At 32.4% G+C, this 17884-nt stretch overlaps 1 protein-coding gene and 1 long non-coding RNA gene across 2 annotated transcripts in view; one reads left to right on the forward strand and one right to left on the reverse strand.

The window, feature by feature from the left end:
- The window catches only part of LOC130890733 (uncharacterized), a 76460-nt gene extending 74441 nt beyond the window's left edge, over nucleotides 1-2019 (forward strand). Inside the window, exon 2 of the long non-coding RNA XR_009058784.1 lies at nucleotides 53-2019. This is a non-coding gene — a long non-coding RNA (uncharacterized LOC130890733). The remainder of the gene's footprint in view (nucleotides 1-52) is intronic.
- Nucleotides 1-17884, reverse strand: part of LOC130890732 (5-hydroxytryptamine receptor 2C-like) — a 397879-nt gene that overhangs the window by 203690 nt on the left and 176305 nt on the right. The window contains exon 2 of the mRNA XM_057794982.1: nucleotides 17305-17606. Coding sequence (XP_057650965.1) covers nucleotides 17305-17599 — 295 coding nt within the window. The 5' untranslated portion in view covers nucleotides 17600-17606. The remainder of the gene's footprint in view (nucleotides 1-17304; nucleotides 17607-17884) is intronic.

Raw genomic sequence — 17884 nt, forward strand, 5'->3', positions numbered from 1 at the left:
TCTCAAAATAATCTCGTAGATCTCCAGATTAACATAAACTCCTTGTCCACAGGTGTGCGAAATCGAAGTTGGGAACAAGGAGAAAGAAGACACAGCCGGCGCGTGCGATACTCGCTAAGAGCGGTACCGCACGCGTCGTTGGAGAAGAGGGTGAGTTTTTAGCTGGTAGGCGTCCGGTTAGCGGACGAATCCAGCACACCTGGGACACCTTCGAAGGTGTCTTTCGAGGATTTTCCCACCCACACCAAAAAAAAGGTTAGGTTAGGTTAGGTAAACGATGTGGAACAAACCGGTGTTCTTGTTTTAAAAATAAAATGTAAATCATAATGTCACCAAGCCTCGACGGGTTGCACTAAATGATTGATTGACATGCAAAAAATAAATAATAAAAACGAATAATCTATTGTCCGGCATTTAGCTAATAACTCGGGAGAATAGGCATGCGTGGCATGCCGTCAGTCAACTGCCTATTATCCTGGGATATTAGCTAAAATCCCAACTTGTCTATTGACCTACGACATATACAAATGATGAATATTTCATGCATAAAACGACTGTATATGACCAGCATTAATTTCCTACACATTTATTATTATATTATAGATACACAAATAAATGCTTCAAATAATTATGTATATTGTATGTTGAAAAGATGTATATACTTGAAATAATATACTTTCTACTCACATAACCAGTACATACTATGAATATTCATAGGGTATTAAGAAATAAAACAAATATATACTCAGAAAAACATTCACTATAGATATACATGAATGGATCAAAAATGTTTATTTAGATATAACACAGGTACCAATCTGAAAAAACGTACCTTTTACTCAAATTTCCTGGAATTTACCTGGAATATATATGATATACCGTATATTCTTTGCATATTGGGAATGTTTTATGTATATATATAGGATTTTTTTTAAGCAGGAATTCTAATTTGTTTCACAACTTATAGGTGACTATTATTTAACCGATGATGTTTTTTTTTGAGGAATAGTTTCAGCAAATACTAGAACTTGTTCCTGATTGTTCCAATATAGTGATACAAATTGGATACATGCTGGATTATTTAAAAAATATGTCATGATGCATTCAAACTTTATTCAATTGCGAAGAGTTAACATCCAAAACTAACGACGAAAAACTGTTGTTTGAACGTAGTTTAAAGAATGAATATCGCATAAGTTATTTATAATGTCAATTATTGTTTTCATCCGATTATGTCGTAGATTAATCGTCTCAGCACCGTATTTAGATTGATATTACGTAAATTATTATTTTATAATTCATTTTTCCCAATACTCATTATCGATACTACTTTATTTTTAACATTGTGTTAGGCGCGTTTTTTTTCCTTTCGCTAATGTAGCATCGCTTCCATGAATATCCTGACTTCTCTGGTTCAGACTTTGTTATGGTAGCCTGCAGGACACTTTTATTAGTACCCGCAGTATTGTATTTTTCTTCTCCTTTTGTACAATCCATCGATTTTATTTCCCTTGTAAACAATGTGAACATTGATACCAGCTAAGTTTAACAATATATAAAATACTGTGCATAGGCCAATGGTTGGTATTCCTATAGACTTCGTAAGTAGCACAAAATTTATCGACGACATCAACTCCCAATTTCGTTTGGTTGTAGAATGTTACGATATCTGGCTTTCTCTTTATACCTGTTGCCGGGTCCTATGTCCGAGTCGTGATGCATACTGGAAAGTAGAATAACATTCCTATTCTTTTTTGGAATGGAAACAAATGTCAAAATTTCTTGAAAAGCGAATTTTGATGTATATTCATTTCGACCAAGTACTGCCACAAAGCTCGGTGGAAGCTGTCGTTTGTTTTTTTTTCTGATGGTTCTGACATAACTAAATCTGTGATTTTTTTGGAGGTCGGTTATTAAACCGGTTATCTCCGGTGACATTCCTCCCAGAATCAAAAATTGGTGCACACAGTCTTTTCACTGTTGAACTAGCACTATTATCAATTTGGTAAGGGCCATCAGGCTACCTCCCCACTTATATTTCCAAGTTGTAAGTGTAGTAAGTTCTTCCATCCACTACGGATAAGATCTTTATGCCAAACTTAGTAGTTATATATTGTCGAAATGGACATTTGCCTCGGAATGCCGGTAAAATTTCATTAATAGTTTTTCTGACAATTTACAATAAAAAACTCAAATATTTGCCTAATAGGAGCAAGTTTATCAATGACTCTCCTCTCAATTCTGTTGTCTTTGTCGTCAAAACGTACACTTTGTAAGAGAAAGTGCAATTTTTGGCAATTTCAACGTGTGTATTAACTGTGACCAATCGCTCTGAATATTCTTCAGTCTAAATGTAGAAGGTACAACGTGGGAGAAGTCGCCATTGAATTGCTTTCAACTGGTACTAGAAAAAGAAGGTTCCTTGACGTCTTGTAAACACCGAGTAAGCAACAGAGTTTTAACAAAATCATTTGTAAACTTATGTCAGTCATGTTTGACTGTTTGCATAAATTAGATAAATAAATTAAAAGTAAGCATTTATTCCATTCGCAGACCACGTTACTGAATGACATAATATCTCTCGATAATAGAAAAGACATTAAATATGTCCTGATATAGAGTGTAGCGACAACAGAAAAAATTACGATTTCCACTATAATTTTATAATACTTGAATAATTCATCTTATAATGATTTTTCAAGGATACAATGATTTATTGATCAGACGTATTTATGAATAAGTTATATTGCTTCTGCCAGTGAAAATTACCACATTCCAATGTATTTTCATAATAATCACACCGTTAATTTGAGTACTTGACATTTCTCTTAACGACAAAAAATAAGAATCAAATTATTGTCCTCATTTTTGATCATAGATCAAAAATCATAAAGATGAGAATTGGGAAAATCTACAAACTTTGTGACACCGCAAATGAGGCTCCACCAGATTCTATATACGGCCGATGTTATTATTGTTGAAGTAAGAAGAGCACTAAGACCAAATACAAGTGCTGTAAATACAAAAAATTTATGTGTTTGGAACAAGTAACGCTAGCATGCAAAGAATGTATTGAAATCATGGACTAATTTCAACAATAATTAGGATTGTTATAGTTTGTGCCTTTATAAGGTTATTTGGTTTCTACTGCAATAATAATAAATTTTTCGTTTATATCTTAAGTTTTCATCTAAAGGTCTCGGAGGCTGATGTTAGCTTGTATTTTACAATTGAACATGTTAGTTACGTAAGGTTAAAATACTTTTGATTATTTTGAGTAAAATTTCGACCTTTCGTTCATAGTTTTTTATTGCGTTACTGTTTTTTTCACAAGTTTTTACCTGAACAAAGCAGTTAATTATTCTGAGTTTCACTTAAAAAAACATGTTTATATAAGCATAATAAAACCACTAATATTCAATTATTTCTAGGAAAATCTGCCGTACATCATCATATTCTAATATCGACTGGAAGTTATGCTCTAGGGTGGTCGTGATTTTGTGTCAAGTGAACTCATAAAATAAAATCAGATCAAAAGATTTTTCAATTGACTTCAGGCGTAGTCTTTTGTTTTATATCAAATCTACGTTGTACTGAATAAATATTTGCTTGAAAAATCCCCAAATGTTTCGTATTAAGATATTCTATCGTTATCGATGACATTATTTGTAAACCTTGTTCTTTAAATCAATTGTTTGATTAAGTGAAATCATAATACAATTTCCAGATGGCATTTTTACGTCATATGTTTCCTAATTCTTAATTCTAATTATATTTTGTAATGGTTTTGGAAATATATATTTCTTTTTTCTCATTACTTTATCATGATTAGATGATATATATATATATATATATATATATATATATATATATATATATATATATATATATATATATATATATATATTCCTTGATAAAGACCAACTGCATGATAAGTACAAAAAGTAAAATGATTTGAACCACTATAAAAATATAATAAAGAGTACAGCTTTGTCAAAGTAAATAGATTCAAGTAGGCATAATTGTGAATAAAACATCAGAAGAAATAAAAGACCACACAAAAATTCTGTAACTAAAGCATCTTGCTAATATAATCAACGATTTATGTACCAAGCTAAAAATATACAAAATAGCTATTACAACTGTTGTCACCTACGAAGCAGAGAGAAAAAGAAAAAGAAAACTTTAGCATATTCGAAAAAAGCTACTAAAAAATATTGGGGCCAAAGAAATAGATAATGAGTATAGAAGGAACAAGACACAGTTAAATTTAGAAAATCTTCGAGGTGAAAATAATATGGATACGTATAGATACAGCGATGAATGGAAGCTAGATTTTAAAAAATTGAGACGTAACACACAAGATCACCAACAAGAGAGAATGGACCAGAATTACAGAAAAAGCTGAAAGTTATAAAAAGTTTATCGAAAAATGAAGAAAGCGAACCATAAGATACAATACATATTTTTTAAGTAAGTACCGTTTTACGATTCCGCCGCCGCAATCCCAAGGTCGGCGTTCCGCACATGCGCGCTGGTTACCTACATCTCTTGTCTACGAACTGGCGCCATTACAGTCTGATTCTTCATTGTGAAAACACATTATGAGTAAGAAAATTGTATGGAAATGGGTGAGAGCATTTAAAGATGGCCGCACAAATGTGCATGATTAAGAACAGAGTGGGCGCCCTTTGGTCGTTAATGAAGATTTGGTGCAGAAAGTGAACGAAAAGGTGAGAGAAAACAGACGCTTTACAAATTGTGCGACTACTTTCCTCAATATTCTCGTAGTGTTTTGTATCGCATTGTGACCGAGAACTTGAAATACCGGAAATTGCGTTCACGTTGAGTTCCAAAAATGTTGACGGATTTGCACAAAACCCAAGGTTTAGGCAGTGCATTGACTTTCCTTGAGCAGTACCACAATGAAGGTGAAGATTTTTTAGACCAAATTGTTACTGGTGACGAAATACGTCACACCAAAATCGAATGATGGAGTTTAAGCAAACAATTTCTGCCCGGAAAATCATGTGCACAGTTTTTTGGGACAGAAAAGGAGTATTGGTAGTGGTGTTTCGGCCTCGTAATGAGACAATCTATGCAGCGTCTTATTGTGAAACATTGTCAAAACAGTTGTGATACAGTTGTTAACAAGTCAGGCGGCAGAATTTTATGAGGAGTATATTCAAAAACTGGTGCTACGTTATGATAAGTGCCTCAATATTCACGGAAATTATATAGGAAAGTGGATTAAGGTACAAGCTTTCATGTAGAAATAAAATTATTACGATATCTTTGCACTTCTTTTTTTAATTCCAAAACGGTACTAAAAAATAACAGAAATATCAGATCAAAGGAATTGTATCAAGAATTATAGCTATATTTTACAAATCACTTAGACCTACAATCTTCCTCCGCACGGTCCCAAAGTAGCTCCGGAAGCGGAAACGCCAATGGAAATGCAAAGTTATGGAGGAAGGTTCAATACTTTTGGGACAAACTTCGTATATCAGTTATCTTTAAGACACTTTTTTGTTGTTTCGTGAATAAAGGTTGTCATTAATATAATTATATCGTAGTAATATCAGTTAATTTTTACCTCAACCCTTAGAAGACATAAATCGGTTTATTTATTATCTTAATCACAAAATGGGGTCAGTCTAGGTTGCTTTATTACAATAATTATTTGAGGTCATTAATTTTGAAAGACACTGCATTAAACTTCAGACTGATTACCCGAATACACTTAAAAAATAGAAATACACAGTAAAAGTTTGAATAGGTATTAAATATTTCAAGTCCTAAATTAGTGTGCAATGAAAAAATATTCAAGAAGATATGAATGAAAATTCACTCCCTAAAGTATAGATTGATTTTTAATTTTACAAACAAATTTTATATAAGCAATTGAAGATTGAGATCAAAGAATGTAGCATAGCTCATGTAGTCAGTTAATATATATAAAATGGTCTGCTTCAAAAGAACTCATGGAAGTAGAATCTCGCAAAAAATAATTTAAAAAGCGAATTTATTCAAAGCACATTCCAGATTACACATATGAGGTGTGATAAAAAATATGGAAAATTTAATTTTTATAACAGCAATTATTTACGCTTGTACATCGCATACACCTAATCTAATTTCATTTTGTCTTTGAGCATTCGTCATGAGTGCAGACAATTGTAACAGCAATAAATCGTTAACAGAGTAATAAGTTAACATTTTTTATCAAATCAAACTCAAATAAAAAAATTTTAATATGGAATTCCTATCGCTTATTAATCATTATCGTTCAAACGAACAGTCATGGATTTATTTAGAAAAAACAGGGAAGGGGTTGGCGTTAGGCATAGTTACAAATATTAAACAAGGTAAAAGTATTGTAAAACGTGAAGTTGCATAATTAAATGACAAACAAAATAAATGTAACAAGTCAAAAAATGTAGGTATTGATGATAGACTTAGGTGATTCAAAGTGGCGCACCATTAACAATAACTTATTTATGACTTTGAACTCTAACATTCGTCACCACCAATAAATTGTTCAAATTCCATATTTATGTCAGATTTTAAGGTTATTTCAGGTCACGTTATTGTCCTAATATATAGTGTTGAGTGCGTTTTATTTTAGAAATTACCGCGTTATGGCTTTAAGTGACTATTACCATACCCTTAAAGGAGTCGACAAATCGCGGTATGGCGAAAAAATAAAGATAATTATCAATATAGATTCGTATAGTATTAGTGATTTATCAAAAAACGTGCTTTTTATCAAATGTAGGCATACTGGACTTGTTGAACTATTCAATTTTTAGTCACAGCTATTACACTGGTGACCAATTAAAGGCTTAAAAGTCATTACAAGCTTACAAATAGTATTAAGTTGGATTTGAGAAAGATGTGTTTGCCCAGAGCATGGAAAACAACTACTTTGACTTTTTGTAGTGATATACCCCATATTTAAAGAAGCCGCCTAATCAGGGTTATACTTGTCTTCAAGTTTGGCTGGTTCACCTGAAGGAAATGAAAAATCTATTCATCTCAAGGTATGAGTTAGCGAGATGTCTATTTTAAGTAAACTGAATAAAATATATCTTCATTAGAAAAAAGTTTTGCTTAGTTTACAAATATACAGAACCATCAATCTGGCATAAAGTGCCTTTAAACCAGAAAATATACTATTATTCCATCCACTTAAGAACAGTCTTCTGTGTAATCTTTAAACACTTTTTAAAGTACCAAATCACTAAACTTTATAAGAAAATCATTATTTGTATAAATATGTTCACCTGATACAAAGTAAGTTTCATAAATTTTCTCATTATTTAAAAAGGAATCGCTAAAAATTCATCCTTCTTCAACACTCGTATCCAACATTCACGTCGTTCTTGGCTAATGCCATCATTTTTTCCCCATTTTGTGAGCTTTTGAGAACCCAAAAAAAAAACGAACTTACTCCTTATTAGCCTTTTTAGAGCAATCCACGACTGCACAAAAAGTTGGCATTTTTACATAAATCTCTTTTTTTAGGTTGTTTACAATGTGGTTAATATGTATTTGCTCCACGTGGAAAATGGCAGATGAGTAGTATAAATATCCTAATCTACTAATTTTATAATTATATACATTATATACGATAAGATTTAGTATTTAAGGCAGTTTATAAATGATATTGGGTTTTTAATAGTTTGATATTCGTCGAGTACGGTAGACAGATTATAAAAATCTAGTTATTTTATTCATCAATTAAATTCTCAATTTATTTAATAAATTGCTTTTAGAAACAAAATTTGTGAACTGTAATATTTAATTGGCCCAAAGTGAGTAATATCCCAAAAGACAAGTACCAGTACTTGTAAAAGAGAAACCGTTCCTGAAACCTGTAAGAATCGTCAGTTTCAACTGTTTACCTGAAATCAGAACTACATCCCATTGGCAGGAAGCTTCGCAACATGGAAGAAATATAAAAATGGCCTGTATATCCTAATAATACAAAAAAGAACTCAGAAAAACTGGGAACCCAGATTTTCTGAACTTATGAAGGGAGGAGTTAAGTGATTTAAAGTGTCACTTATCACAGTGGCGCACCATTATCAATTACTTATTTATAACTATGAACTCTTACCTCCTTAAATTCATCATCACCAATAAATTTTTTATATTTCATATTTACATCAGGTTTATAGAGTGTCAAATTGAACCCCATTAACGATTTTCTTCAACTATTGATTCTTATTTACTGATTCACTAATTTTATAATAACTTATAATTATTATTTTATACGATAGGATTCAGTATTTGTGGGAGTTTGTATACACTGATACTAAGCTCTTAATAGTTTTATATTCGTCGAGTACGCTAGTCAGATTATTAAAACCAAAAGTAACTTTATATATCTATCAAATTCTCAAAATTGTTCAATAAATTGTTTTTAAAAATAAGTTTGTGAATTGAGTTATTTGATTATAGCGTTACTTTTATATCGGTATCTTGGTGTGATTTCGGGGTCTTGGGGTCGACGTCGAGTTATACGTGATATAGGTTTTTGCTGGCATGAATTAAAAACTAACCGGAAAAAACTGATTGAGCGATATAACATGAGAGAATTGAGGGTGATGTTTCAAATAGGGATAAAGCAATACTATCTAAAAGTCGACCCCTTATCTATATTGACATACATTTTTCTCGCACTCGTCAAAAAGCTTGGTCTGATAATAGTAAAGAACGGCTACGAAAGCTAGTTAAAGTAGCAATTACTAATACTTAGAAAGTAAATAGAAAATCAATTTATAACAAACACTTTCCTCATTTTTTAGACAATAATTTAGTCGGGTGTGTAATTCGTAAAGAACAAAATCTTCTCAAATGCTCTCATAACGATATTATTTTGATAAGGAATATTCTGTCAATGTTTCTTTCACCTTCTGAATGGATTTAACTTGACATAGTGATAAGGCTTGATTGCTTTTTACTTGGTATACTGAAATTTGACCATACTGATACATTCAAACTTTGCAAACAGTTTGTTAGCAATGCCAAAAGTTTATCTAGCGATATCGACTATGGAAAAATAAGGCAAGTATTTGAATGGCACAAAGTGTTCAATGAAGTCGTCGTCTATTTTCTGTTTGCTAAAAAATCGGTATGTCTATAACTAGAAGATAGCAGAGGCTCTCAACATGGATATACCCAACATAAGGTGGTTAATGTTTTCGCTTTGAATCTCAATGCTAGGCTCATACCAAAACGAATTTTTGCAAAAACAACGTCGAGCAGAGGTTGCGAAATAGATGTTTTACAATATCGACGTAGCCGAATTTAGTGAATGGCACTTAAAAATGGTCCGAAGTCGAAAAAAACACGTCAAAGTCGGTCGAAATTCAATGTATCTCAAGATACTGCAAGAACCTAATCAAGGTTTACAACAAGTGTTTTGAAAATTGCATTATGTGTTGGTTTGCTTGTATGGTCTCGAAAAAAGCCTATTTTGAAGAAGGATCTGTTTTAAAATACGTGAAAATGTTGGTTTTTTCTTGTAAGGTCAAAATTGATAACATTAAACACCTACATCTAATTAGTGGTAACTTTGAAACTATTTCGACTCGTTTGTTCTGCTAAAACATTTCAGCTCTTGATTTGCAAATTAGACGAATAAGTAAGAAATTTTTCCTAAGACTTTTGACTGATGAGTGAACAGATAATTATAATGTTTCAATTTCCATGGAAATCAATTTACATGGAATTATTTGCCAAAATTCTCACTGGAAGAAGAAGTGGGGTCTATGGGACTGACCTAGAATCAAAAAGAGCCGTCAATCGAATGTTAAAATCACGGCCATGGTTATTGTCTTCTTCGCTTTTGATTCTCGAATTTTTGTTTGCTAGGACTCTTCCTATTTTTCATATCCACCTGTCTTACCATAAATAGCACCATGCAACAAATGAGAGATGTACTGGAAAAGAAATATTTTGACACCATTTCTGACATATAGAAGGCCAAAGCCCAGCCATTAGAAAGAAACCTGCTCGTTATGATGTTTTTTATGCTACATTTTAAGTTTTTATTCGATGTATTCAATAAACCTGATTTTTCATGAATATTTATTCAAATGACGACTCTGTACTGCAATAGTAGCTGTTTCGAGTTTTATTCTTTTTTTTTTTTTCGAAGTTGATTTCACGGTAGTCTACAATTTCTAAGAATTCAACCAGAAGCGGCAGTGGATTGTCACAATATGTTTTTGATATTGTGGAATGCACTAAACCTTCAATTGTATACAGCCTGGAGAGTTTTCCACTTTGCATGAGTGTGTTACGAGAAAAATACATGCCTTCGGTATTGGAATGTTTCTCATCACGGTAGAGAAAATATATTTTCATCATTTTCAAATGCCAACAGCATACCTGAAGGAGCCATTAAAAACTTTTTAGAAGAATCAGATATAATTGAATATACGTCAAACTATTCAATTTCCAATTATTCGATGAAATCCGATATTTTTCGGATTTGCAGATAAATTTTCATCACAAAAGAGGCAGCAGGTCTGTGATTGTTCTGAAAGAATGGTGTGAAAAATGATAGGGTTTATGTGAAATTAGTCGTTTAATACATGAATCCTACTATTGTAAAAATCACAATGAAAATAGCAGATCTTATGAAAGAATTTTGAGTAAAAAATGCACAAATGATAATATATTCTTCCTCCTTAATAATGCGTATTCTAGCCTAAACAGCCATCACTCTACTGCAACACCTTTTTGTGATTTTCTAATGCTTTCGTTTGTGTTATTCATTACATTTTAATTAACAAATTGCAGAACTACGGTTTCAGGAGAGCACCTCTCGCATGGTTCAATTCATACTTTACCAGCAGTCTCAATAGGCCCTATTTTGTTTCTTCTGTTTATAAACGACATCTTTCATCTAGACATCAGTGGTAAAATATGTATATTTGTAGACGACACTAGTTTCTCTTGGAGCAACCCTGATCTCAAGCCACTTCATAGAACCATATCTAGTGACCTAATCACCATTAAATCGTGGTGTAATTATAATCTTCTCTGTCTCAACATTTCTAAAACCAAAGTTTTATTATATAAAAATACATTGCAGTCACCACCATTGACTTTATTGAATCTGTATAATTCCTTGAAATTGGAGTTACATACATATTACCACCTTATCTAAAAAATTGAGGTCCTCCTGCTTTGCGCTGAGATCAATTTCCAAAGAACTGATTTTATTCACCTCCTTATTGAGCCGCATCTCAGATATGCCCTTCCCCTTTGGGGTACGTGTGGTACGATTCAACTTGAGCGAATCTTCAAACTACAAAAGAGAGCTGTTAGATATTTACTCGGACTTAACAGCAGGGCTCACTGCAGGGACTTAGGAACACGGAGCCCGACCTTTACCACGTTCAGAATTAGTTAAGGAGTCAATATTTTACAATGCAAAGAAAATGCACAATCACTTGCCAATTGAAGTCAAATCGATATCATCTTCTTCCGAATTCCGCAATAATTTGAAGGCATATTTACTGGAAAGTGCCTTCTACTCTGCAAACGACTTCTAATAATAATATTTAATTTCAGACATGCTGCATACTGCTTTTATTTTTGCTATGGACTTATTTACTAATTACTTTTACCCGTAATTTTGTTACTCATTGTGGTTTTATTCTGTAGATGGAAATTTTATTTTATTTGTAACTTTATTTAGTTATTTTTATGTATGTTTTCCAGTTTTTACAAGCTTTTGTCTACAAATTGTAACAATTTTTTGAGAATAAAGCAAGGTTTGGAATTAACTATAAATAACTATAAAATCTGCATAATTCCTAACCGCTTTAAGTAACAAACGAAATGTAATCACAAAAATGCACACAAGAGAAAAAATATTGCGATTTCTAGATCAGTAGAACATATATTTAGGTTCTCATTAATTTAACTTAGGCCAAACCAAGATTATATCTTCGCTTTCAATCAATATTCCTTTTGTTCTCATCCAGGTCATTAAGTAATTTTGACGTACGGGGCATTGTTCAACCATCACAAATCTAAACATTGACGGCGAACGCGAAAAGCCACTTTAGACTAATGAGGAAAATGTGAATAAATGATTAAGTAAAAATAATGATAACACACATACAGTGTGCAGGAATCTTGAAGTAATGAATAAATTAATTTTCTCCGTAATTATAAACAATCTTGAAAGAAGATCAGTTTTTGTATAAAAACCATATTTTGTATATCAAATGCTGTTCAACCTACTAGAAGTAATAAATATCGTGAGTGAAAAAAATAAAATTAAAACTATGACAAGTCAGAGCATATTGTTTAGCTTATAATTATTGAAGATCTCCCTGGAAAACATTGTCATCGACAGTTTTGGCATATCGGCGATTTCGGTAGAACACCATTCAATTTGACCTGAGCACGTGGTTGGTAATTTACTATCGTTTGACAACAATTTAACAGTGGTGGGACGTGTTAGCAAGTTTGCTCATGAGTGGAATAACGTCTGGATCATTTAGGAATGAACGACGCATTTGATATTTGCCACCGGTTCAAAATAGCTAAATAAGGGCAAAAAAGGAACAACTAATGTCACAGAATGGAAGGATTATTTCATTGATAATCTCTGAAATCCATTAAAATGCGTTTATGGGTCTATTTAAGTCGATTGCAGCAGTCAAAAGCTGAAAATCTCGCGGTCTGCAAGTACGGAAAATTCATCTAAACCTATTAAAATGGGGAAATCCGGAAAAGCTTCACTGGTCCGAATATAGGAGAGAGTCGCAGAGAAAAGGTTAAGACAAGCAGGAAAAAGTTATGTGACGAGAAAAGGACTAGAAAAACCTGGGAAACCAGGACCTTTGCAGGAAAACGTTGAATGTGATGTGGAATTTTTTTCTAGCTTTGCCAAGTGAAGAACTATTATTAATATTTTAATTCGATCTTACATTTATAATTATCTTATAAATTTAGGATTTCCTGTTAGGTTCAACATTTAAATATGTATTTAACAATAAGTTTGTCACTTACAAAGATTTTATACAATATCTTTTCCTTTTTGCATAATGAACTAATAAAGCACTTTATTTCGGAAACATATGTGTTTTTCTCTGTTTGATCCAACAAGTTTCATACTTAATTTTAATAAATAATTAACGAACTTACGAAGTTGCAGTTCTTACAAAAAAAATTGGAAAAACGTGTTCTAAATAAAGGTAAATCTGTTGCTTACACCGTTATTCCAGGGAGGTCTTCAATAGTAAATATTGCCAATAAAGTCAAAGTTTATTTCATTGCATAGTTTTCCCCTTCAAGGTCTGTAACGCTAAAAATTTGTTTCAATGACAATATAGATGAGAGCACCGGAGCTTCAGCCAAGCACGAAGTAATAAGATTGTACAACTTGACAAAAGGGAGTGTCGATATTGTGGATGAAATGAGAGCCTGTCACTTAGTGGCTAGGGTGTCTTGAAGTTGGCCAATGACCAATTTTTCGGAATGATGAATACAAGTGGCTTCTACAGCCATATCATTTATAAAGCATATACTGCAATTTGAGGGACGGTTTTTCGAAAGAACTGGCACTGAGTTTGATGTAATCGCACCATATTACCAGATCGGATGTATTTAATATGAAATCTCAAAATCGTAGTGCTATGAAAAGAATTGCAGGTCTTGAAACGATTACTGAAGAAACAAGGTTGGAGACAAATTCTGTGCTTTTTGTTTGTGGTAATTGCAAAACACACCCATTTGTCAGTACCACACTGTATACAGTTGCGAAAATTGTGCTGATATTGAATAGCAAGCTTTCTCTAGTAGAAAAAAATTTTTTTGAACATTCATTACTTTTTGTAGAAAAGATAAGTGTTAAGATTTGATATTTATGTTTTTTGTAGCTTTTCAACTATATTTAAACAATTTATACATTTGGGTTAAGAAATTTAGTTATGATATGAACTATATCACATTCTTTTTATTGATAAACATCACAAAATGAAATAAAATGTTCAAGTACATCAATTTACGGTAAAATTATTTAAATAAGGCACCGTGAGAAAAATTCTCACTTGCTAGTTCTGGAGTGACGGAAATTCTAGTGAGATTTCCCGGGTTAATAAAAGTAACGAGGAAACCAATATTTAGAAAGAAGGGTTTAAGAATTGGTATGAAGAGGAGGACAAATCACATCTATCTTTGTGTTAAAAATATGTCTACCTTAGAATATACATCTAATGATTAATGCCAAATATCGGGCTGAACTATTTTTTGTGCCCACACTGTAGAAATATTTCTCAATAAATCCCATACAATTTCCAACCCAAATGTACTACTTATATCCAAATTATTTCACAATGCTTTTTCCTGATACAAAATGTTTATCCTTAACCTTCCTATAACTAAATCTGATGTATAAACAAGTTAAAGGTCCTTAGAAAGTTTCATAAAAGACCACCAACTGTTATGTCTATAAGAAAATGGTTCGACAGTTTGAAAATAATGGATCGTTATCACGGCAAAATTGTATTGTAGGTAACAATATTATTATTATTGATATAATAACTGTTTATGTTCATGACAAGATCTCGTTATCGAATGGAATTGTAATGTATAGAATACAACACTAAAAGATTATCACGGGACAGATTGAAAAGAATGATTTTTATAAACTCTAAGTGAATGACTGTTATTCCCAATTAAGTAGAGTTCAATGTATTTTCGATTTGATGATCGAGCTCGAGTACAAGACAATAGATTCTAGTAAAAGAATGTGACAACGAAACAACAGTTTGAAACAATTATAATGTACGCACATATACCTATATAAATTTTAACATATTCAAGTGCACATCTCTCATGTTATGTTTTTATAAAGATTCATCACACATTTTCATGAAAAATATATGAAAATTAAGAATTGGAATAAAATTTTTTTCATCATAAATAATGAGTTGTCACTTATCACTCAGGCACGAGATGTCCTCAAGTCGTGTGTTCCGTGGCTCGGAAAAAATAGCTAATAGGGGCATTCGGCATGCCATATATACACGGAATGAAATTTCATTCAAACCGTGAAAATTGAAAAGCACCCTTACAACCAATTCATTCAAACGCAGGCAATTTTTGATCTTTATTGGCTGGCCATCCATAGATTCAAATCTGGAAATATAGTGCAATCTCCACAAAACATTACAATGTTGTCTATTCTTCTGTCGCGAATCAAAATGTAGGCTTTTTTTAAAATTATACGATGGTTTTGAGATATGGCAACACTGATGCCAATATGTCGAATCTGAAACCAGAACGTGTGTTCATACAGATACTTGAAACATTCAACTTGGTCAAAAAATGTAATTAAATCATTTGCGTGCGATGATTATTTTTTATATGAATTAAGCCTATATGCTGTGCATAAAATGATATTGCAAGAACATCATGTGACATACCGTGAGATTGAGGTATACTTGGACATTAGCGCCACTCGCATACATTCATGACAGGCGACGAAACATGGATCTATGCACTTCGTAGTAAATGGTCGGCTGTTTTCTCGGAATAACTGTACATGTCAACACCGTTACATCCGAGCTATATAGAACGGTCAATTCTGAAAGGTACACCAGCATTTGTTTGCCAGAACTGTTTGAAACCAATCGTAGAAAGAAGAATCATTAGCCACCACAACAATGTTCTCATACATTAGTTTGAACAGGAACAGGAACAGACAAACATCGAATGGATGGTTCATTGGCTGTTCAGTTTCAATTGTTGTTTTTTAGCATATTTGTGTTTCAATAAACCTCATAAATGACTTTAAAAAATTGCAATTCCATATTTTGGTTTCTCTCCACACCCAAAAGGTATTGACTGACGCATAGCGGCATAGGAGGATGCGATGTATGATCGGATTTTCCCATCTCACTAATTTTATTCACTTCTTTGCGTTCCGTGACGGTTATCGAACTTTGACTTCAGATTGACTATAATCGCTTTATTTACTGCTGCATGGAATAGCTGATCTGTTGATTTTCCGAATCACTAACGAAGATTTTTAACCACAATGTTGTCCTCCGAAATTGCTTCTCTTGTCCATTATTTTGCCAAGTGAAGATCGTACTTTACAGGGTTGTGCATCACATGACAAGAGCATTTAAATTCATGTTGATTTATAGTGTTAACTATTTCCAAAGTTTTGTCAGAGCGTTCATGCCTCTACGCCGTATAAGAGCGGAGAACAAGAACATCATGCCATCCTCATAAGCAGATAATGATTAAGAACATGGCTGCAGGATTTTTATAAGTTCTTGGTGTATCTCCGCGTGTTGTGAATACACCTCGTATAAAAGGAATGTAACATTTGCATTTTGGTCTTTGTCGTGTGCGTATGATTATTATCGCGCTATTATCTTATTATATATTTATATATGATGTATTTTGGTTGATGTTAATTAGCAAGAGTGTATAAATGTTTTAGTTTCAAAGTACGATTTAGTTAAATAGTAAAAACAGTACACTACTTATTTGTTTATATTTCCCTGATGTAGTAAAGGTGAATAAGTAGAAAATTTAGTGTTTTATTTACCATTACTAATGAACTAAAAAATAAAGCAATCAGGTATCTCCTGTACACCGCGCTACGATCCCATTTATTGTTTATTAGGTAGTAGAAAAATTTGAAATCGAAATCTTTAAATAAAAAGAGAGTACTTCTTCGAACAATTCACTAAACAATCATTTTATGAATCGTAACCCATGGCAATTCATTTAAGTGCAAATTACGTCTTAAATAAATGTGTCATGGTAATTTTTCAAAAATCTATTTTGAAGTCAAAGATTTGTGACATTTTGACTATTCAAATGAAGTATATTGTCTCTTAACTTTTCGATTATTTCGAGGAAATAATAAAAAAATCCTAGAATACCAATGGCCATGCATTGTATCCCCTCATGACGCTAGGGAGTCAATGAAACTGATATCAGGTCTTCTTAATACCTAACTAAAGTATAAAAATTGAATTGTAATATTATTCATTGGAGAAACCGTGTTCAATTTAGAGAGGGGTTTATTTCGTCAATGCTCGTTACGCTTTAAAGTAATTCTGAACAAAAACATGTGCTACAAGTAAACGAATTGTTATTTATAAATGTCCATCTTTTGTATTGTAACAATGAGGTTTATAAAACCAACACTTAGAGAGAATTTTGGAGGAGAATGATTCCAATGAAAAATTATACAATTTATTCCTTTTGCTAATATTTTTTGTTAAAAGATAATTTTAGACTCACCACGAAAGAGTGTATATATTCCTAGAGGCATCACCAAAATGGCTACCATCAAATCCGTAATAGCCAAGGACATCAAGAAGTAATTAGTTACGTTTTGAAGTCTTCTTTCCCAACAAATAGCGAGACATACTAAAATATTTCCAGCTGCTGTACCAACCACAAGCCCGAATGCTGATAATGCCCACCAGTTTTCTTTCTGCTCTTCGACAAATATTGTTAAATTTGTAGTAGCGATCGAGATTGTTTTATAAAAGTACAGTGTTTCATTTTTCGCATCTGATTCAGTAGTCGTCATAGTAGAGCTGGAAAAAAACATAGATTTTTAAAATAATGTTTGCCAAAACCATTTCATTGAATAAATCATAATACTATTCGAAAACATATGTGCCATTGAAATAATTATAGAACTTCGGGAATATAGTAGGAAAGCGAAGGTCATTTTCACAAAAACCGTAGTAAATTATCCAGAAAAACGTATACAATAATGTTGCTTCTATATAATAGATTACCACTAAAAGCTATTTTTTTCAAAATGATTATTATTCTATTTGTTACGTTAATATGTAGTCTCTTTTTTTAA

Source organism: Diorhabda carinulata, chromosome 2, assembly GCF_026250575.1.
Source record: "Diorhabda carinulata isolate Delta chromosome 2, icDioCari1.1, whole genome shotgun sequence".
NCBI lineage: Eukaryota > Metazoa > Arthropoda > Insecta > Coleoptera > Chrysomelidae > Diorhabda > Diorhabda carinulata.